General features: G+C 38.9%; 1 protein-coding gene across 1 annotated transcript; it reads left to right on the top strand.

The window, feature by feature from the left end:
- Positions 1–14745: 14745 nt before the first annotated feature.
- LOC134538347 (uncharacterized) lies at positions 14746–22745 on the top strand. Its single transcript, XM_063379590.1, has 2 exons — positions 14746–14820; positions 21475–22745. Exons 1-2 carry the CDS (start codon positions 14812–14814, stop codon positions 22471–22473), a joined length of 1008 nt encoding a protein of 335 aa, XP_063235660.1. The 5' UTR covers positions 14746–14811; the 3' UTR covers positions 22474–22745.
- Positions 22746–24784: the final 2039 nt, after the last annotated feature.

Below are 24784 nucleotides of genomic sequence, written 5' to 3'. Positions count from 1 at the left end.
TTAAAAATAATGCCGAGCGTGTTAAATATATTCTAATTATGTTTCAACTACATCTTCTGGACACGACTCACACGTAGTTCCCACACCCGCCGCTAGAATTCGTTGCCGGAGCAGCTACGACGACTACTGAATCATTCCATTTGCAGAGCTAAAAGTTTAAGCTTTATAATGAAACGGCTCCGATAAAAGCGAAAAAAGATTTGAAAATATACTAAAATCCGGTTTTGAACTTAATTTTCGACAAAGAATTTATTAAAAAGCTGCCCATCTTATTAAAAATTTTAAACAGTTAATACTATAAAGTTTCCGTTTGGCTTTGTGTTCGCGCCATCCGGTACAGATGGCAGCACCGTGGTTTCACATTTCCGTTCCATGCGTTCCATTCACGAAATTATTCCCATTAACTGCCGTATACCAAGAGTTAACATGTTACATATCATAAATTTCTTTCATATTTTTTTTTTTTACTTTTCTGTAATCTTCCGGAATATTCGAGATATTTTTGGAACATTCTGGAAATCTTATGTACTCTCTTATACTCTATACAAGTTTTCAAATAATTCCAAAAGATCTGTCAACAATAATTTTCGCATATTCCAAACAGTTCAAAATGTTTTTTTTTTCTTTTCAGTTCATTTGCCATTTTTAAACAAGAAAGTGATAATCATGAGAATAAGTAGAAATCAATGTAAAAAAATCACATGTTTATGGATAGATAAAAATTCACATATAAACATCTGAGTTGACGATGTCTTGTGGTTAAGGCACAACGAAATGGAAAGCTGGGTAGAAATATTCCTGAAGTTGTGTCATAGTAACGACTGCAGAATGGCATTCTGCGGGGCCTAATGGTACCGGCATGTAGCTGACACTTTAATTTACAGTAGCATAATCAATTATAAATCAATTTTTTTAATGATTTCCCTTTTAAATCCATTCTAACTATTATGTCACTTAAAAGCAAGCACTGGCACTTATTTCGAGCGATGCTAAGTGAAAACTGTATCACTTAGGATTATTTCTGGTGTCTTATCCCTGTGGTTCTGTTGAAAATGAAACTAATTTACGTGTGGACACGTGGAAAGATATTTTTTTTTTTTAAATTATAAGTGTCTTGTCTCAGACAGCCTCCGGAAGAGGACTTCTTTCCAACACGACCCGGGTCGTATTTATCTCGGCTGCTCCGATGTCGCTGGTCTTTTGTTATTTTAATTTTCTTTTTTTTTACACCGCAGTCAGCAAGGCAGCTCCAACTTCTCTGCGCCTTTTTCGCTCGCTTTCAGCACGGCCAGTGTAGCAGCGGCGGAGATAACTTATCGCCGCCGTAGTTGACACTTCGTTCACATGAACTTACTGTGTTACTGGTGAGGGTACTCGTTCTATATGGAGGGGACATGACTGGGAAATATCAGTGGTGAACGCAAGAGATTAGGGGGGAGGGAGAATATATCCCCTCTCCCGAAATACTAAAAAATATATCATACCCACCGACAAAAGAAAATGATTTAATAATTTGAAAAGCAAACAGCGGGCAGAGTGGTTCTATCCCCCCCCCTTTCCCCCAACAAATAAAAAAAAAATTCTGCGTACGCTCTTGCCTATGAAATTATGAAGGGGGGGGGAATATATATATATCGGTCAGGGCAGTTTATTTTGGGCGATTCAAGGTACTGTTACAACGCATAGAATCACAAACTATAAACTCAGTAATGCATGTTGAGAATGATAACGTAACTGTCCAAACACGTTGTTTGAATTCCAAAACCTTCCTTTGTCGTATCCGCCACTAGGAAATATGTCAGCACTAACCTTGTCAAAACTAAAATTGACCACGACGATGATAATAATGATGATAATCGTAAAACTACGTGGAAATTATATTTAACTTTAAACTGGAATATGTTACTTATATTATTGTTGCAAACTTAGATTTTTTATTGTAAACACCTTACAGAAATGACTACAACAAACACACGAAAGTAATTGGTGATTTGTTAAAGGGCATAATTATTCTTTATTCGAGGCTAAATTATTAATCACATGTAAGAATTATGTTAAAAAACGAAATACGAGCGCTTTATCGATGTGGTTGGGAAGCAGTTATGGCGTTCGTTGAAAACGAAACATTCTGGAGATTTTTCAGTTAAACCAGTGGACAATGCTTCAGATGTTCCAATGAAGACGAGGAAAGATTTTTTTCCGTGGACTGTTTGCGACGGGGTGGTTCATGACGCCTGAAAATGTTTGTTTATGATCGATTACTGAACAATTGACATTTGAATTATTCCTGTCCTTAAAATATGGGCCTCCGTGCGAGCCAGTATACAATTATAAACCAGCATTATTTCTTGAGACGCAAAGAAGATGGCCGAGCTATGAACTGATGGTTATTTTCACTAATCGCCGCAAAACGGCGCCACCATAACGCCAACTCGTGTCGGTCCGCGGTACTAACGATTTTTGTGGGAAGAAAAATTCTTATGGCTTGTTTCTTTCCATAAGAATTTATGTCCAGTGGTATAACTCAATAATAGTCTACCGAAATCGCTACGTTCCAAGACACCAGGCCTGGGTTGCAAGGTGATTGATACAAAACACAACTGCATCCCTCACGTCGTTTTTTTGACGTGACAACGTCTAATAAATCGATAAACGCCGGCTGCAGGCACGGAAAAGTGTCCCGTTACGCACATTGTCCCGTTACGCTGTGTCCCGTTGCGCTCATTTTACGCTTGCACCGCATCTATCTCTCTTCCACTCGATTGGCCTATGAATCTACTATTATATTAAATAGGTTAAGGCGGGCTTTTCAAAAGTAGCTTTTAAATTTAGTACTTTAACTAAACTATCATTTCATCAATGTTTTGTAATGACGTCACGTTAAACTATCGTCCGTAAAGCGACTTTCCAGACAACCATTTTTTAAAGAAAAATTTTCATCACTTTCTAGAAACGTGAAATGTCTTGGAGCACGTTTCTGCTTGGCTGTACTGAAACCGACTTATCTGTCTCAGGCATCAGAGTGTTCATGCCAAGTTGGTTTCTTCTTGTCTCGCGACGTGATGTTTGCCCAAAACAGTCGTTATTCTGTTTCCCTGTCATGTTTCTCCACGAAATAAAGAAGACCTTTTTTTTGCCAAAATATTTTAGGAATATAATAAGAAAATATGGTTCACGTATCTTACACTGCCACCGTGTGATTTCTTTTAGGGAAATACAGTGATGTCGAAACGTGTGTGGTAGTGAGTTGGGAAAGGAGGGCGTAAAGGGGGAATGAGAACTTCTATAGAGATTCTAAACAATATTGTTTTTAATGTTACTTTTATCATTATAAAAATATATCTTACAAATTTAAAATACGCTATGGTACAACATATCAACACGCACAAAAGCTAACAACACTTTTTTTCGCACCGAAGTTGAACATCTCGAAAACATCATTCCAAATAGTTGAAGAACAAACATAAAACATGTAGCTACTTCTGTTCTTTGAAAGGTGGATCAAAATTTTAAAAATTTACAAACGAAGTTGATAAACAGCGCCAAAGTTTTAAAAGCGTGAAAAATATTTTGCTGGCGGTTGATAGCGTCACGCACGATTCATTCGCGTAAAAAAAAAAATACAAAAAAAATTCTGGCTTGGACTAGAACTCTATCTTTGCTCAACAATGAGAAGTTCACAAGCTAGCAGAATCTGTTTTTTTTTTTTGTATTTTTTTATTTGAAATATTTAAACTTTTAAAAAAAATTATTTTTGTAATTTTATGATATCAAAGAAAACGTGTGGAGGTTTTCTCCGTGTGCTCCCGATTATTCTTGTCAATATTTTGATGGTTTTCTCCGTGTGCTCCCGATTATACTTGACCTTTATTTTGATGGTTTTTTCCGTGTGCTTGCGATTATTCCTGTGGTTTCTCCAAGTGCTTCTGGTTGTTTCTGAAAAACCGATCTATGCATGAAGGATTTTTTTTTTACTTAATGAGTCATGTCATTTTATTCAGAGTTAAATTTAATTAATTGAAGTTGTGATACTAAATCATCACTTGTAATATTTTTATCCGATGGAATTAAAACGACAATACCATTACTCAGTCATATATAATAATAAGCTCTGAGACATCTGAAAATCACTAAAAAATCAAGACGAACTTCCTTGTCCTTAGTGTCTAGCGAAGCCTTCCTTCTTTTGCGATCGTTAGTGAGCATCCCGCATCCAAAATAAAATAAATAAATAAATTATGACTCAACACAACAAGTGACGACAAATCATGCCAATAATCGGGACTACTTGTAACAAGTTATTTTGCTTGAGATAACTTAACTCTCGCTGATGAAAAATTTAAAATGTTCTATTTAAGTAAAGGATCTAATTTATAACTCTCAGTTTGCATCTGGCATTAGTCTCACTAACTAATATGGATCCTGATTCGGTGACAGTCACTGTAGCGAAAGGACACGTGTGTAATTATTACAACAAAGAATTTATCTTGAGAAAGAATGGAAGATAACACGATAAGAATAATTGTGTTAAAAATCCACTACGCAATATGATAAGTTGTGCTCGATGTAGCAAGTCGTTTACGCGAAGAGAGAGCTTAAAAAGACATGATATAACTTGTAACGCCAAGCCTGCGTACAAGGTAGAGGACAACGATAGATCTACTAGACTAAGGAAGAGTGATCTGCATTACGACAATAATTTTCCTTGTCTTGGGAGAGATTATGTTAGTGGCTCTTCCGATCTCGACAAAGAACTTAAATTGAAGGACGTTGATGATTTATGGGAGGATGAAGACAATGGAAGAATCCTTAACGTGAAAAGTGTGAATACATTCAAGCCGAATTAAAGTAGATCTTTCCTACTTTGTAAAAATGGTGGACTCCTAAAAAGGAAGCATGAAGACGATGAAGAAGCTTCGCCATCAACGATATCGAATACTTACAGTAATCTGGGTGAAGACGATGCCTTCTACGGTGATGGCGACAGTGACTCTGAGGCTGATGCCAAAGGCAAAGACTGTGATGAAGCACCTAAAGCTAACAAGATCGAGGACTGTGACGATGTCCTGGGACCGAAACGATGGAAACGTCGTAATAAAACAAATTATCCTGATCAAGCTATTGATGAACTCTGGCTCGATGACGAAAGTTACCTTGAGGTTGGTGTTAAAACGGAATACACCAGAGATCATAATATTTATTATAAACACGCAGGGAAGATGAACGTAGCAGAAGAGATTGATTATATGTCATGTGAAGATCCTAACATATTAGTTGATCGCCTGAGACTGTTGGTGGCATCTGTTCGTAGAGGAAACTATTCGCATATCGGCGAAGTATCGTCCATACTTAAAGAACTGCGGAAAGCTGGCTACATACAATAATCATTTGTTTAACTGACATGTGTGTAATATTGAAAAATAAACGAATTATTTAGATTTAAAAAAAGTATGTTTTATTTCTTGTAAACTGAATTCAAACTATGACAGAATTCTCGTAATACTGCTACCTCTTCGTTTATTGTGCTTCCAATTGTACTTCCTCTTCATCAAATGTGCTTCCGATTGTGAGTCCTTTTCTATGATTGTGCTTCCGATTGTGCGTCTTTTTCTATTAATGTGCTTCCTTTTTCATTGAAAGTGCGTCCGATTGTGCTTCATTTTTGTTGAATGTGCTTCTTTTTGTTGAATGTGCTTCCGATTGTGCGTCCTTTTCTATGATTGTGCTTCCTTTTTCGTTGAATGTGCTTCCTTTTTGTTGATTGTGTTTCCGATTGTGCTTCCTTTTCTAAGAATGTGCTTCCAAATGTGCTTCCTTTTTGTTGAATGTTCTTCCAAATGTGCTTCCTTTTGTTGATTGTGCTTCCGATTGTGCTTCCTTTTTGTTGATTGCGCTTCCAAATGTGCTTCCTTTTTATTGATTGTGCTTCCGATTGCGCGTCCTTTTCTATGAATGTGCTTCCTTTTTCGTTGAATGAGCGTAGTAAAATCTGTAGTGACTGAATATTTACTAGTTCAAAACCTCTTGGTGTTGCTAAAATATTTTTCAAGGACTCTTGGTCCTTTAGTATGCATAAAAAATTTCACGATGGTCTAATTGAATGTAATTAGTTAACGACGAAGAAGTTAATGAGGTTGGAAAATGACTAGCCTATACGTCTGATATTGTTCATGACTCGGTCTCGTGGTCCGGAGACGCTTGGCCTGTATGCATGGCTTTGTACATGAACGGTTTTGTGGTTATTCAGATTGTCGAAAAACTAGACTTACATGTTAGGTAATGCAAAAACGTATTTAATTCGTTGGACAGGTATATTGTCTTGAGTTTTAGTTTTGTAGAGTGAATGATTAGGTTATAAACTCCGCGAAAGCTAATGGAAAACAGAATCTAAAATATATTTAATATTTAGTTACATTTGTCACTGGTCAAGTATCGAACCAAGGACAGGAACTGATCGAATCAATTTGTAAATTGATTGTAAATTTTTTTGGTGAGTTTTGGAATTTTCCCGAATTTCTAGCTAAATAATTACACGATTCCAAGATGGCGTCATAGTTTCAAGATGGCGGGCACCTCAGTAATAATAAATGATTACTGCACTCTAGCGGGTTAGAATAAAACTAGCATGATGGTAATGCACTCTATAAGACGAGTACACACACAAGATGGTGTCCTCCAGCAGACGAAAACAAGATGGTGGCAATGTCCTCTAGCAGGTGGTAGCTCCTGGTAGCATCTACTGAACACAAAATGTCGGATCCAAGATGGTCGTCAAGGTCAAAGTAAAATTTCAAGGTCAAGGTCAAAGTTCAAGGTAATTTTTAAAGGTCAAGGTTAAAGTTCAAGTCAATGTCAAATTTCAAGGTCAAGGTCAAATGTATGGTGAAAATAAAATCATACTAACATGGCATCAGCACACTAGCAGACGAAAACAAGATGGTGGCCTCCAGCAGATGGAGGCAAGTTGGCGGACATGACATTATACCAGCTGACGATATATACTTTGTTTGTTATTAATGGTGGTAGGTCAGTCTGCAGGTTGCTTCCGTGGAGGAAGTATCTGTCGTTTTTTTTATTTTCTTGCTCTTACCGGTTGAGAACCAAGGACGGGAATCGATCTAATCAATCAGTATTCTAATAAGTTAATTTTTTGATGAATTTTTAACTTTTTTTCATTAAAATCGGATAATAAATAAAGGTTTTCAAAATGGCTTCCGTAACAATAATGATACAGTGGTGACATAATTCAAGATTTCGGGTGTGCTGTAAGATATTTTTATTACTTTTTATTGAGAATTTTTTAAATATATTAATTAATTACTTGTTTACTCTCGCCGGGAATCGAACCAAGGACCGAAATCGTTTAAATAACTAAACATTTTAAGTAGGCAATTTTTAAAATATTTTTTGGAATTTTTTTCGGAATTTCTAGCATTGAAATTACGGATTTTCAAGATGGCGGTCGTAACGAAACATACAACGTTTTTTTTATTAAAGATTTTAATCAAATTTTGATGATTTAATTTTTTTATAAATTTTTAATTTTTTTATTAAAATCTGATAATAAATAAAGATTTCCAAGATGGCAGACATGTCGTCATACTAGATGATAATATATATACCTTGACATAAGTGGTGGGAGGTCAGTCTGCCGGCGGCTTCCGTGGAGGAAGGACTTGACGTTATTTTTATTTTATTTTTGACCTCGTCGGGTTCGAACCCATGACTCCAAGCTCATGGCGTAAGTATACATTAAATTTTTAAAAAATAATTTTTATTACATTTTTATTATTTAATTTTTAATTCGATTATTTGATTTTTTTTATCAATTATAAAAATTTTCCCGATTTTCTAACATAAAAATTACGGATTTTCAATATGGCGACAGTAACGGAATTTGCAACGGTGACGTCATAATCCAATATGGCGGTCATTTTATCTCTATTTCTAGAAATGGCTTATCGTAGGCTTTAGACATGGATGCTTAAGCCGTTTTTAGGACATTGTGTTCTTTCTAAGGCAAAAAGAATTTTGAGGATTTTCGAAATCCTAATTTTTGAATTGTGGAATTTTTTGAGAATTTTTAGAGGGATTTTTTTCCAAACAAAATGGAAATTTTGGCGATTTTTGGTTAATTTTGGTGTTTCTTGGCTAAATTTTGGCTAATTTTGAAGGTCAAAGGTCAAGGTCAAGGTCATCCAAGAAAGCCGCCGTGACGTCATCAAAGATGTAAATTCCAAGGCAGCAGAAGCCGCCACACACCACACCCAGAACCCGTGTACCAGGGCCCCCCAAACTATTCTACTTTCGTGATTGGGTGAGTTTCTTCCAGGTGCATGTCGATTGTTACTGCACCAATCACAGTAATTCAGCGCGAAAAAAAAAACGCGTCCTGACTGGCTCGGTCAAATAAGACGACGACTTCTCTGGCAGACGGCCTCCAATCGCAAGGAGGAAACCGCTGGTTAGGGTACACTTTGTTGCAGTTCGTATTTATTCGCGAATAATGCCTGCCCCTATACATGCCTCTACCTTTTACAGGTTGAGTCTGAGATTGACTCACTAACTTCAGCTGGAGTATCATCACGACAAAGTAAATACGGTCTACAACATACGGTCCTAAGTGGTTCCCAAAGTTGGTATAGACCTACCTCTTTGAATTTGGGGCTGAACCAAACATTTTGTTTGTAAATAGTATAGAAAGTATTTAAGGTGGAGCACTGACCGTCCGTATTATGTTTTATTGATTGCAGTTCTACAAGCACCTCGACCTTTTCTCACTTCCTCATAATTTATGTCATTGGTAATTAATTAGGAGTATTCACACGCCACATAAATATGTGTAAAAAAATGTCATCCCAACATTTTTAATAAAATAATTTTGCTTCTGCAACAAAATTAGTTGCGTTCAATTTAACATAACTCAGGCGCTCAGTTAACCATCTTAAATATTTCCTCAATTATTATTAACAATACAATTGTAACGTTCTTTAAACGAATTAATGCGACGAGGAAATTAGATTTCATACTTTTTTTTTTTGGACATACGCCATTGCAGTTTTGCACCGCTTGTCAAGGGGAAAAAAAATGGAATCAAAATAAGGAAATAAAAATGAAAACTTAAACCCACAGAGAACAAAGCCTAAATCGAACAGATGGATCCAACGATGAAACTAAACAGGTATTATGGACAACACAAACGACGACAGCACAGAAGAACACGTTTAAACCTTAAGAATCAGACAGCACAAAAATTCCACGGAAGGAAGATTGTCATGAAAGATTATGAGCACAGTCGAATTTTGCATTTTTGACGTAACAACGTCTAATATATCGATGAACGCCGGCTGCACGCACGAAAAAGTGTCCCGTTACGCACATTTTTCCGTTACGCTGTGTCCCGTTACGCTCATTGTACGCTTGCGCCGCATCTATCTCTTTCCACTCGATTGGAAAAACCATCGATTTGACTTTTTCGAGGCACATTAAACTTGAAACACTCCCATTCGTTTCCTACTTTTCCTATCATCGTCCTACCCTTAACAGAATAACACAGATTGGAAGAAGTTAAAAAGCAAACATGTATAAAAGTTATAGTTAAAATAATCTCTTCATTAAAGTAATAAACATATTTGAATTAATGAGTGCCAATAAAAGTAAATTTATCAATTAAATTGTAGATTTCATTTCACTCCTTCTTTGTATCGATACAAAATAGTGATAATTCAATAAAAAATTATTCAATTTTATTCATAAAAGTATGCAATCATTTCATCAATATTTTTTTATGACGTTGTCACGTTAAATTATCGTCCTTAAACCAACTTTACAGACAAACAATTTTTTTTTGACAAACGGTATGTCCAAAAAATAAACTGTATTAAATCAGTAAAATTGCTGTTAAGTTTTAACTTCAATGGCATATACCAGCCTTGGGAAGCACTTACGGCCTTGTCGTAAAGACGGTTTCAAACTTGTTTTGTCGGGATGCAGCTTGCAGTCGAAGAGTGTCGGTCGAATTCAGACTCTGCCTGTATATCTGTCAAGGGAAGCATTTTTTTCACAGACGAGAGAGCCACACCCGAAGTTCCCCGAAGTTCATGCTCGCTTTTTTTTTTTCGTTCTATCTCATTGTATAAATCATTTTATGGTTGCTTAGCAAATAACTTTTTAATATGCAGCTTTCCAGCGCTAGGAAAACGTTTACATGATTTCACAGTATCTTTAATGTAGCTATCCTAACCAAATCAACGGTCCACAATGTTTTTAAGTATTTATAATGCAGCTAACCTAACCTAATTGACCATTAGTAGGGACAGGAAAAATTCGCTGGTTCTATGACCTTTTGGACGAACTCCATAGTTCTACGTACACTCGGTCAAATGCCACCCACTCATTGGCTGCTGTCTTGTGAGACGTCCCAACGTAGTATAGCCTGTGATTCGATAAAGCTTTGGTCGGGTGTTTCTCATTGGCCCAGAGTCATCCAGCTGAGTTGGCAGAGGCAGCACTGAGGTATAACTATTTGTATTTTAGCCTATCGCGATATGAATTTGCGAATTTTTTCGGTCTCTAACCATTAGTTATCATGAGTTACAATGAACAAAAAAAACCAAAGACGCACGATCGGTAGAGACCGGAACAATTCGCGGATTCAATCACCTCTGGGATAGCCTCCATTATCCTCTGCATTTTTCAAGCAAACACGTGTGTTTATTGGGTGATAACTTGTGAGGCGTCTCCACTAGGTAGCTTGTGATTCGATGATTCTTTGGTCGATAAATCTCTAATTGGTCCAGAGAGCTCAAGTTAAACTTCGGGCCAATAGCAAAACCAGCAGAATTGTACACGTGATTGGATTTCAGCCTATCACGAAATTAATCCGCGAATTTTTCCTGTCTCTAACGATCGGTAGAGACCCGGAAATTTCGCGGATTCATTTAGTCGCAAGCTAGAATGCAAACTTCCACACTGTCGCACTGTGTTCATGTTGTTGTTTGGACACGACCGTCTACGACCGTGAGCCAGCGATGCCCAGCCAGGAGAGAAGTAAGCGAATCAGGTAGTGCCAAATAACAAGGATAAAAATGTTCTCGCTAAGAAATCATCCGATGGGGGAAAGTAAACACGGGTCGAGCACACCCATAACTTTGAATTCTATCCTGAGGCCAGAAGAATCCGCGAAATTTCCGGGTCTCTAACGATCGGTAGAGACCGGATAAATTCGCGGATTCATTCGGCAATAGGCTAAAATTCAAATACATATACCTCTTAGATGATTTTGCTATTGGCTTACTGTTCATCTGGATGAATCTCAAACCAATTATAAACCCTCAACCAAAGAAGGATCGAATCACAGAAAAACCAGCCGAGACGACTTACAAAGTCGGCAGCCATATGAACTTGCGTTATTTGCCCGAGTGTACAGGGGAATGCGTAGACTATCCTGAAGGCCATTGAAACCGCGAATTTTTCCGGGTCTCTAACGATCGGGCGTTTGGCTCTCTCGTCTGTAAAAAGAAGGCTTCCCGTCTGTGAGCGGTCCCCGTGCACGGGGCTCACGTCGTGGTACGTGTATTCCAGACGCACCCACGACGGCCCGCGCGCCCGGATGACCGCGACGCGTCGGCGAGAACCGGGTCAAGGCTCCATACCGGACGGGAAATATTTCCGCCGACGGTCTCTTGTTCGGGGTCGCCCTTCGAGCGCCTGCAAGTCAACCACACACATGCTTGCGTGCGGAGAGCGAAAGTGTTTACCAAAGCAGAGGCATAACCGAAAACTTTGTTTATTTTTTTTTTTCTGCAGTGCTCTTTTGTGTGTGAAACACGGGGAAAAAAAAACCCGCCTTGGATTAATTTCCCGATAGCCTAACATTGTTCGAAATCACATCAAAACGGACATTTTCAACGAATGACCGGGACTCAAGATAAACGAAGAGTTTAGAATAACTGAACCTTCGCAGAAACTACGCAGCGTTTGGAATTGCGAGTTCCGTGTTTCGTTTCAAACAAAGGTAAACATGTGTACAAAAATAAATTATGGGTTTGTTACTACACACGAAGATTATTTTTTAAAATTAGGTGAACTCAGTGTCCGCAAACTTACGAAGATCCCTGGATAATTTTTAACTAGCGTTCTACGTAAATTGAAGGTGAAAATTTTTTTGACGTGACAACGTCTAATAAATCGATGAACGCCGGCTGCACGCAAGAAAAAGTGTCCCGTTACACACATTGTCCCTTTACGCACATTGTCCCGTTACGCTGTGTCCCGTTACGCTCATGGTACGCTTGCGCCGCATCTATCTATCTTCCACTCGGTTGGAACAAACCATCGAATTGACTTTTTCGAGGCAAATTAAACTTGAAACACTCCAATTCGTTTCCTACTTTTCCTATCATCGTCCTATCCTTAACAGAATAACACAGATTGGAAGAAGTTAATTAGCAAACATGTATAAAAGTTACAATTAAAATAATCTGTTAGTTAAAGTAATAAACATATTTGAATTAATGAGTGCAAATTAAATTAAATTTGTAGATTTCATTTCACTCCTTCTTTGTATCCATACAAAATAGTTATAATTCAATAAAAATGATTCCATTTTATTCATAAAAGTATGCAATCATTTTATCAATGTTTTGTTATGACGTTGTCACGTTAAACTGTCGTCCGTAAACCGACTTTACAGACAACCAATTTATTTTAACAGTGTAGAAGCCAAAACAAATTTAACTTGTTTCCTGCATCTGTGATTTGGCCAAATTTGGTTAGAAGCATAGGAACACTATCATCCTAGTTAACCTACCCCACGAGGCATTAGCCAACGACCAAGTGGCATTTCCCGTCGTATGTGGAACATTGTGGAATCCATCCTTAGGTGACTGGAAACGCGAATTTTTTTCATTCCCTAAACACGGATTATTAAAGTTAAAAACCTTTTTACGTCTACATTAAAGGGGAATTTTGTTTCATGTAGCGGGGCTATTAAAAAAAAAGTTGACTGGTCCAGTTTCTAAAAATCTTGTGTTTCGCAATGTCCAAGGAAGGATGAAAAGAATGAATGGATCATGTGTCCAGAAGAAGTCAGCAAGTGCAAAGTATAATAATCACTAGCTGATATAACGGTGCTTCGCTACGATAGTCCACAGGCGGAAAACACACGCACTGCTCGACATACATGCCCCTCCTCTTAGGTACGCCACTGCCATGCCTCGAGTAAAAGAAAATAGAAACTAAATAAAATTTTGGAAATCAGCTTTTGAAAAAAAAAAATGTTTGTAACAAAGAAGACGACGTATTGGATTCAGCGGTTTTTTTTTTTAATGGGCCTTCAAGTTCGCATTTACTATAACCAATAGCGTGTCTACGTGATGGCAAATATAACTACATAAATACTGGATTAAGATCAGACAGTGAATAAAGTTATCAATAATGCAATAGCCGTTGCCATGGAGATTATAAAAAAAGTAATATGGTCGAAAATCTCAGGTGGTGGCCATGTCTGCATGATTACTAGAGACCTGTAAAATTCGCGATTTCAAATCCCTGAAGGATAGACTCCACGATCCTCTATGCACTCGTGCAAATTACATCTGCTGATTGGTTACCGACTCGTAACGCTGTTGACTGGAATGATCGTGATTCGCTGATTCTTCTGTTAAAGATTTTTCATTGGCCCAGAGTCCTTCAGATAAACTGTGGCCTAATCACTGAAGTAAAATAATGTCAAAAGTATTTGGACTCTATCCTATCGTGAAATGAATCCGCGAATTTTACAGGTCTCTATTGATTACATACTAACGGCATGAAACCATTTCCCTCCTCCCCCCCCCCCCCCCAAAAAAAAATTAAACTAATCGTTGCGCCTTATTGGTTAGACGCCCAAAACATTGGCTGAAGTGTAGTGTTCTCAGGAAGTGACTGTTTTTTTTTAACGACGGAGATCCTAATTCATACTCACTACCCCATCGTCAGACCGTGGACCGCAATGGTTCGGGCGTAATACAATGGCGAGGTTGAAAAGTGACCAACCACGTCACAGCATTGCCGTCTCCCGTGGCGAATTCCCTAACTCCACGGAAAATCTCTATGCAAAACAAAATAATAATAATAATAATAATAATAAACAGACGAATTTCAAAAAGAAAAAAAATAATTCTCTTCGAGTGGCTTGATTGGTGGAAGAGCCTATGATGTACATTCTGTATTGCACAGACCCGAACAAGCCCGAATATCTACCTTCGACCAACTTCGTCAGTTTTTTTTTTGTTTATTACTTTACAAAATTGTGGATGGTTGGTTATGTTAGGTTAGCATAGCTACGTTAAAAAATACTGTCAAAATCATTTTAACGCCGACGTTGGCCGAAGGTAGATATTCGGGCTAGTTCGGGGCTGTGCAATACAGAATGCACATCGTATAGGCTTCCCTGATCGGTGCCGGGATACGGGGTACACCGAGTCAAGAAATGCCGGATCGACGCGCATGTATTGTTTGCGCCGGACACCGGCGGTGATTGTGAAGGGGGGGATTGGTGAGGGGAGGGGCCGCGAGGCGACACCAGGGTCGCGCCCGAAGACACACAAGGCCACGACGTCTGGGCAGTCGTCACCGAGGGGGATTATTGAAGGAGTGTTTCTGGAGGGGGGAAGGGAGGGAGGGAGGGAGGGAGGTGTCTTATTTCGCCAGCGTCGCGGGAGGCAGGCCGCCACAGGAGCATAAATACCCGGGGGTCGCGTCTCCTCTGGACTATGCGCGGGTGGACACGTGACGTCACGATACTCAGGAGCCGCTCTCGTCGCTAAGATGACTCGGGTGAGTGGCGGGGGGGGGGGGGGGGGGGGGGGGAAGGGACTTGTGCCCCGGGCGCTAGACTGCCAGAGGATTTTTTTTATATACTATAGATAGATAGGAAAAATTCGCGGGTTCAATTCGCGACAGGCTAAAAAATACAAATAGTTACACCTCAGTGCTGCCTCTGCTATTGGCTCACATCTCACCTGGATGACTCTGGGCCAATGAGAAACACCCAACCCAAAGCTTTATCGAATCACAGGCTGCTACGCTGGGACGTCTCACAAGACGGTAGCCAATGGGTGGGTGGCATTTGACCGAGTGTACGTAGAACTATGGAGTTCATCCTGCAGGTCATTGAACCCGCGAATTTTTCCTATCCCTAACTATAGATAGGGACCGGAAAAATTCGCGGGGTTTCAATGACCATCTAGGATGAATGAACTCCATAGTTCTACGTACACTCGGTCAAATGCCACCCACTCATTGGCTGCTATCATCTTGTGAGACGTTCCAGCGTAGCAGCCTGTGATTCGATAAAGCTTTTGTTGGGGTGTTTCTCATCGGCCCAGAGTCGTCCAGGTGAGTTGTGAGCCAATAGCAGAGGCCGCACTGAGGTGTAACGATTTGTTTTTTAGCCTATCGCGAAATGAATTCGCGAATTTTTCCGGTCTCTAACTATAGATAGAGAGCGGAAAAATTCGCGGATTCATTTCGTGATAGACTAGAATCCAAAAACATTTGCCTTTTAACTGCATCGGTGATTGGGACACAGTTTATCTTAACGACACGTGGCCAATTAAGAACCTTAAACGAAAGAAGTATCGAATCACTAGCGTCCCAGTTAAACAGGTGTCACGTGTCAGTAGCCAATGCTCAAATGTAATTTTCCCGCCTGCATAGAGGATCGTGGAGTATATCATACAGGTCATTGAACTCGCGAATTTTTCCGGTCTCTAACTATGGATACATTGATGTAATATCGTGGTGTTGGAACAAAAAAAAATTTTTTTGGAGGGCAAGTGAACGGAAGTATTTGCATTGAAAATTTCAAAAAAAATTATCTTCAAAAATTTTAAAACCTGGTATTTTTTTACACCTACTATCCAACGAAATGACTGCATATAAATCTATTTGTTCACCGTCTAAGTTGATTCAAAATTATTTGGTATAGTGGAATTAAAATGTGATGTATTGTGAAATAGTTTGGTTTGGTCAGTAGAAAGAAAAACAAGGGAGGGATGACGCGCTAATATGAGTTCTGGCCCCGGGTGGAAACTAGTCTATTTACGATTTAATACAACTTCTATACACACGCCATTGCAGTCTCGCACTGTTTGTCACGGGAAAAATAAAATTCATAAATGTAAAATAATAAATAAAAATATGAAAACAAAATAAAACCCACAGAAAACAAAGCCTCTTTATGTTCGTCGTTGGGTTCATCCGTTTCGACATCAGCTGATTAAGCTTTTTTTTTCTGTGGGTTTTATGTTTTAATTTTGTTTATTTCTTATTTTGCATTTATGATTTTTTTTCTCCCCCGTGACGAACAGTGCAAAACTGCAATGGAGCATGTCCAAGAAATAGTATTAAATAAAAACTCCTCGTTGCAAGGATCACGTCTAGTTACTTTCCCGGCCGCATGGAGTGAGTGCGCTGGGATCGGGCTTCCACGGATGTCATCACGCGGTAGAGACAAAATGACAATAATAATAACTTGAGACCGAAAAAATTCGCGGATTAATTTCGCGGTAGGCTAGACTCCAAACTCGCTCACCTTCATTATGAGTAGAGACCTGCAAAAATTTGCGATTTCCAAATCCCTAAAGGATAGACTCCATGATCCTCTATGCACTCGTACAAATTACATCTGCTGATTGGTTACCGACTCGTAACACCTGTTGACTGGAATTATTGTGATTCGCTAATTTTTCTGTTAAAGATTTTTCATTGGCCCAGAGTCCTTCAGATAAACTGCTGCCCAATCACTGAATCAAAATATTGTCAAAAGTATTTGGACTCATCCTATCGCGAAATGAATCCGCGAATTTTACAGGTCTCTAATTACTTATGAGTCAGTGATTGGACAACCATTTACCTGAAGGACTCTAAGCCAGTGAAAAACCTTCAACAAAAGAAGTATCAAATCACAAGCATCCCAGGTAACACGTGTTACCGAGTCATTATCCAATGAGCAGGTGCAATTTGTTCTAGTTCATAAAGGATCGTGAAGTCTATCCTAGAGGTCATTGAACCCGCGAATTTTTCCAGTCTCTAATAATAACAAATATCTGGCTCTCAAGTAATGCTATTTGAAACTCTACCAAATCCGAATTTAACCTTAAGATTCTTGCAAACGCTACGCGTTTCAGTACCTACTTTTCGCTCGAGAGAAGTTTTTTTTTCCAATTATAAATTAATCAAGATTCTTCCAAGATCCAGCCATGAGTCAAGCTCTGGTCTCTGACTCAGCTGCATGGGGGTTAAAAAATAATAAGAGATAGAATTTAAAAGAAAATCATAACTCCCTTAGTAGGTACATTATCAAATCCGTTTGAATTGTTTGTAAATCTTATAATTTTTATCTAAAACTTTTGTCTGAAACAATTTTTGATAACACGAACCATTGCTGCAAACGGTTGAAAAATAATGGTTTTCAAATAACAAAAAAAATTATAAATACGTACCTTGTACATTAATAAATCTATATGTTTTTATTGGTAAACATAAAAATTATCAACAACTTTCATCCGAAAATATTTTTGATATAACCAACCATTATTGTAAGGGTTAGAAAATAACAGGGGTTGAAAGACAAAAAAATAATCATAACTCCTTTAATATGCACACTATTAAATCCATTAAAACTGTTTGTAAATCTCATAAATATTATCTAGAATTTCCATCTGTAAATATTTTTTTTATACGACCAACCATAACTGCAAGGGGTGGATAAGGAGTTGAATGACAAAAAATTCGAAACGTCTTAGTTAGGAACACTATCAAATCCGTTGAAATTATTTGTAAATCTTATAACTTTTATCTAAAACTTTTGTCTGTAACAATTTTTCATAAAAAGAAACATTATTGCAAGGGGTTGAAAAATCCTGTGGTTAGAATAAAAATAAATAAAACTTCCCAACTATGTACACTACCGAATGTTTTCTTATTTTGGTTGAACTTTCTAAATCAATACTAACATTAAAACTTTTCGAGGCAAAACGTCTGTATAATGGATGAAATTATAAAGAAAAAAATATTGCAAATGGCTATTTACATTATTGAAAACTCAAAAATATAGTTTTTAGATTTTTTGTCTGTTTGTCTGTTTGTTCGAGCAAATATCGAAAACTACTGGGTGGATTTTGATGAAGTGAATTTTAAATGGAAAGCTCTTTGGCTAACTTAGAAACAAGGTTTTGTCTAAAAACAGAATTTTAACCCTGAGGGGGTGAATTAGGGGTAAATATGGTTTAACGTTAATTGATTATATTACTGAAACTAATCACAACTTAATAAAATATAATGTTTACCAATAATTATCATTCCATAACTACCCACCACAATTATTATATGTTGCAAAATTCAACCCCTAAGAAGTGAGAAGGGGTAAGTTTTATTTAAAATTTAATAATTATATCTCCGAATTTAATTAGGCTTAATGAATGTGTTTGGGTACCAATAAAGACCGTACAAAAAATTCCATCCACAATTTTTTATTTTGTGAAATGCAACCCCTAAGAGGTGAAAACGCTGTTAATCTATACTAATATTATAAAGCTGAAGCATTTGTTTGTTTGTTTGTTTGTACGCGCTAATCTCAGGAACCACTGGTCCGATTTGAAAAATTCTTTCAGTGTTGGATAGTACATTTATCGAGGAAGGCTATAGGCTACATTATATTATCAATAGCATTAGGGATCCTTACTAAAAGTCCAATTTATAATCAAATGCGTTGGAGGGGGTTAGATACAACATGCAGTACACGTACGAAGTGTGTGTTGAAAATGCCGCAGGCGCTAGAAGTTTATTTCCTATTGCCTATTAACATTGTTGCCACGCACTAGATGTCTTATCATTTTTAATTTTCCCATATAAGTAAAAAAACACCCTTGTGATATTAACAACGAAGCAATCAGTACCCTCATTAGAGTTCAATTAGTACCTATTTAAATACTTTTTATCACTTTAAATCGCAAACCTAAACTATTGTTTTTTTCCTCTCTCTGTGTTTAATTTGTTTTTTATTGCCCTTTTTTTCAAGTATATATATTTTACAGACTTGAAACTTCACAGTAATGTTCCTTATGTTACTCAGGATGACATTTTCCGAAAATTAGATCCCATGGGTGGTTAAAACCAGGCAACAGTGGGTACTTTGTCTGCAGGAGAACAGGATTTTGCATTGTTCATGCCTTCTGGGTCTTCATGGCAACGGGCATCGCGCGGCAGTGGCGTACCCACAAGGAGGGGCATGTATACTGAGCGGCGCAAGAGTGATCTGCCTGTAGACTGCCGTAGCGAAGTACGGGTACATCAGTTGTACGTTACGTGCACGAGTCGGGAAACCACCGGTGCTATTCATTTTCTCTCCGGTACATTATACAGAATTGTAATAAATTTTCACTGATTTTTTATTTTATTTACCATTACTGTAAATGGGAGATGTGGCTTAATTTTTTCCCATTAGTATAGTCGTGCGAAGCCGGGTCGGGCAGCTAGTATTTTAAAAAATTTAATAATTATATCTCCAGATTTAATTAAGAGTAACGAATTATTTGAGTTTACCAATAATAAACGTATAAAAACAAACATCATAAATTTTTATGTTTTGCGAAATTCACCCCCTAACAGATGAAAAAGGGGTAAGCAATTTTAAAATTAATAATTATAACTCCAAATTTAATTGTTATGAATGATTTTGGGTACAAATAAAAAACACATGAAGCCTCTAGAGTGCGACTGAGATGGCGCGAGACTGTGTGTGTGGACAGGCGCGAGGTAAGGGGCGAACCACTGTCGAGCCTAGCTCCAGTGAGGAGTGCGAACTGTGGAACTTGACACACATTGAGTGACTTGTGAATAAACATTTTTAAGTGCGAGTGATTGGTGATCAGACTAAGTACTTTTATTTTTTTTAGTAATGTAAATATTAAATATTAGTAATTAATAAAACTGTAATAAAACTTAATTGGGCTATCCCTTATGAACCCAGATGTTTTTAAAATTGTTATTTATATCTCCAAATTTAATAAAGCGTAGTAAGTGATATTGGGTACAATAATAAACATACAACTAATAACCACAATTTTTATATTTTGCAAAATTCAACCGCAAATAAAAAAAATGGTAAGTATATTTTGGGTAATAATCATACATCAGAATAAAATTCTTAAGCGTAGTAATATATTTTGTCTACTAATAATAAACATTAGAAAACTACCAACTGCACTTTAACCATTTTGTGAAATTAGCCAATGAAAGTAGCCAGTGAGCAGGTGTAATTTTCCGAATACATGGAGGATCGTGAAGTCTATCCTAGATGTCATTGAACCCCGCAAATTTTATCTAGTTTCTGTCAATCACTGAAGCAGCAATAAGTTTAACGCATCTGGATTCTAGCCTATCGCGAGAAAAAAAAACAGCGAATTTCTTTGTCTGTTTTGATCAGAGCGAAATTTGAGCTATCTACAAATGAGTTTCACAACTGAGACGAAGTCATGTGTTTATTAGCCGCTGCCTACAGTTGTCCTTTTCTGCAGGTCACACTGGATGCGGTTAGAGGGTTGGTTTTTAAATTTTTTTTTAAATTTTTGTTATTGGTTCCTAATCCTTCTTGGCGGGGATAAACAATTCGCGAAACAATTAAATGGGTCATTCGAGTGAACCAACATTTGCATTCCAGACTGTACAAATGTTATCGGTTGAGACAGGAAAAATTCGTGAATTCATTTCGCGATAGGTTAAAATACAAATAGTTATACCTCAGTGCTGCCTCTGCTATTGTGTACGTAGAACTACGGATAGGGGCATGTATTTTTCGCGAAAAGATCTGAACACTCATTAGACTGCAACAAGGTATACCCGCACCTGTGGTTTCTTCCTTGTGATTGGCGGCCGTCTAGCGAGAGAAGTATTGCCTTAATTATACCGGGCCACTCAGGTCGCAGTTTGCTTCCGCACTGAATCACTGTGATTGGTGTTGTTACACATTCGATATGCACCTGGGAGAAACTCACCCAATCACGAAACACAGACGACGCTATAGTGTTTTAACTTTCATATGGTCTCGAAATCTTTTCGCGAAATCTGCAGGCCCCTAACTATGGAGTTCATCCTGCAGGTCATTGAACCCCGCGAATTTTTTTTTTCCGGTCCCTATAGCTAGGGACCGGAAAAATTCGCGGGTTCAATGACCTGTAGGATGAACTCCATAGTTCTACGAACACTCGGTCAAATGCCACCCACTTATTGGCTGCTGTCTTGTGAGACGTTCCAGCGTAGCAGCCTGTGATTCGATAAAGCTTTGGTTGGGTGTTTCTCATTGGGTCCAGAGTCATCCAGGTGAGTCGTGAACCAATAGCAGAGGGCAGCACTGAGGTATAACTATTTGTATTTTAGCATGGACGAACGAAGGTTTTTTCTCACTGTTTGCGGTCGCGGTGTTTGCAGACGATCCTGCTGGCGCTCGCGGCCTGCGTGTTAGCGGTGCCGGCGAGGTGTTACCCCGGGTGTCCGGGTCTGTGCCCGCCCTTCTTCCCGCCGCCGTCCTGCGAGTGGCCCGCGCCTTCGCCCTTCCACCGGCCGGCTCCTCCTCCCGACGCCTGCTGCGGCCTCCTGCGCGACGCCTTGGCCGACGAGCTGCTGTACCGCGCGCTGCTGCTGCGGCGGCCGCCGGCGGCGGGGTTCCTGTCCGGGTACCCGGGGTCCCTCGGAGAGCCCGCGCTCCCGGCGAGGCTGCCCCCGCGCCGGCGACACGCCGAGCAGCTAGACTGGCGCCCGGAGCAGAGGGAGCCACGCCGAGGTCCGCACGACGCGCCGCACCAGGAGAGCGTGCCTCTACCCAGCCAGGAGCAGGACGAGTTGTTCTTCGACAAGCTCGTGTCCGAGCGAGGGCCGCGCGCCGACGTCTCCTCCGAGCCGGACAACACCTCCCGGCCCGCCGACGACAACAACAACAACGATCCCTCCCCTCCTTGGGCGCGCGCCCCGCCCGCCTACCAGATGTGGGAGCCGTACTCCCGCCACGCCGGGCTGGCGGTCCCGGGCAAGTGGCAGCTGCAGGAGGACAGGTCCTCCTCCTCCGCCGCCGCCGCTGCTCCGCTCTCCAAGGACCTCGAGTCCTTCCGCGACGCGTCCCTGCCGGAGGACCTGGGCCGGCACGACCGCGTGCAGGTGGAGAGCGTGTGGCCGCACCCCAGCTTCAACCGGAGGGCAGCCGAGCTGCTGGTTGACGCCTCCAGGGGCGCCGTGTCCACGACGGCGGCTTCCGAGGACTCCGGCGGGCGATCCTCCGCCTCCTCGACCTCTTCGGCGGCCGAGGGCAGACCCGGACCCGCGCCGTCGGCGAATCAGGCCTCAGACCTGAGGAACTACCTCGCCGGCTCCCTCTTCGACAAGGCCTTCAACTACTACCCGGACCAGCACTACAAGTCGCGCTTCGTCCTGTAGAACCACGCCCCGACCTCTACCTCCAACGCACAGCACTGAAAGAAAATTTTTGCATATTTCACAAGGAAAATCTTTGGAAAAACCCTGTTGCCAAGGACATTACTTGTAAAACTACGAGGCAGAGCTTTGTACCACATGTGCGATTTTTGCAAGGCTCTGCCTTGTAGTTTTGCAAGAAATGTCCTTGGCAACAGGGTTTCCAAGAATTTCCCTTGTAAAAGTACAAATATTTTTTTTAGAGTGCACACTGGAGAGAGAAAGCTTTTTTTTTTACGACAACAAAATACAGGATGTCCATTAACCAATGTCCCAGGTTCAACAATAACGGTTTAATTTAGACAATTTACAACAAATCATACATCGAAATGAAGTTAAACTAACTTTCTTATAAATGTTCAATATGTGTACCTTCAGCAATACGGCACACATCCAGCCAATAATTCTTCCCACACTTTGGTTTACACATCCGGAGTAATGGAAGCAATAGGCCACTTCAATTCCTTGTGTCTCAACTCAGGCAGATCATTGGGTAGCGACGGAACGTAGACACGATCTTTTATAAAGCCACCAAAGTAAAAAAAACAAAAAATAACGCGGTGTCATGTCAGGTCAACGCGGAGGCCAGCGAAAAAAGAGCTCTTGTCGTCTCGGCCATTACGACCAATCCAACGGTCAGGGACTTCTACGGTCAACCGCTCTCGTACAAAGAGATTCCAATTGGGGGAGGGCGGAAATTACAGATGCACTCTTAGCAAATCGCAGAACACAAATAGCTTTACGCTCAGGAGCCGCCATTTTTCGTGGGTGGCACTGAAAGCAAACAAAAAAACAAAACAAAGCAGTACTTGCGCATGCGCTTATATAAAACTGTTTGAGATACTCTTTAATTGTCACCTTGTACCAAAACTCTACAACGCTTACAGTAATACTATTAAGTTTTATACCTGGGACATTATTTTATGGGAATACTGTAGTTTTGTCAATACGGATGTCACCAGATAATCTGTATAGACAGCAAAAAAAAAAAAAACTTGTGTTGTAAACCTAGTTGCTTACTAACGACAGCAAGATTTACTTGTCGGCAAAGAATATTTGTGTTGACCACAAAAAAAATTCTTTTTTTTTTTTCTGTGTAAGTAATACTCTGGAAATTTATTATTTTATTGAATAAGTTTGAGATGATGACAATTTGAACTGAAGTAAAGAAACAAGGAAAGAAAGAAAATAAACGTGTGAAAATGACGAACCAAAACAGTGACTTAAGACTGCATGGTGTATCTAATAATCATGTTTATCTAACTATGTACCTAGTATAGCCATTTTTCTTGCATATATATTTTGAAAGAAAAAACTCCTTCTATCAATTGATATTGACGAGAGTTGTATTCGTGTCTTCTATAATATAGATATATATATTTTTTAATGGTGTGACATTCCTTTGTACATTTCAAGCAACAGCCAAAAACTGAAATACAAAATTCCGCAGAATGAGGTCACAATGATCGCCGAACGAATTGTAAGTATCAGTGAATTTATTTTAGCCTTGGTGTTATTTATATGTAATGAAGGTGGATTTTCACTATAAACACGTAATACACACCAAAGTTTAGCTCGCATAACAGGCAGGGAACATACATTTTCTCATTGCACCGATTTTTTTCTCTCCAAAGTAACATTTTAAACTTCTAAAGCGTTTTATCTCAGAGCGACGATGATTTACAAGCTCTTCTTTAAAAAATTATGCGAGTTATTTCCTATTATAGAAATTATAAGATTCCAACAAGAAAAATTAAGGTGTATTTAAGTGTGTATATTTTAAGTGATTAGGTAGAATTTGGCTAGCAAAATAAAATATTTATTTTAAAATTAGACTGTCAAAAATAGGTTTAGGCAGTTTATCATATCTGTATTTATTTATAAGTTAATTTATTATGGAGCCAAAGGCTTATGCATAGTAAGTGAATGTTTTATAATAAAATATTTACAAAACTGTATTTTCTTCTCAAATTCTTTTTTTCATCCTGCTGTAAGAAAATTACAATACATATAGTAATCAGCATATTTATTTTAACACTGTGCTTGGTGTGCACTGTCTGAAGTTCTTTGTTTATTTATAATTTTTTTACCGATGAATTCCTGTGTAAATATTTATTCAATATTGTGTTTACATATAGAAGCTTCCACATTTTTACTATAGAATACTTCACCCCTAATGTTCAAGAAAGAGACATAGATTTTTAGCAAAATTATAAAGTGAAAATAATTTGTTTGATTGTGATAACAAATTTTCAATATCTAAACACATTTTTAA

Source organism: Bacillus rossius, chromosome 13 (genome assembly GCF_032445375.1).
Source record: "Bacillus rossius redtenbacheri isolate Brsri chromosome 13, Brsri_v3, whole genome shotgun sequence".
Classification (NCBI taxonomy): domain Eukaryota; kingdom Metazoa; phylum Arthropoda; class Insecta; order Phasmatodea; family Bacillidae; genus Bacillus; species Bacillus rossius.
This window is presented reverse-complemented; position numbering and strand designations above follow the sequence as displayed.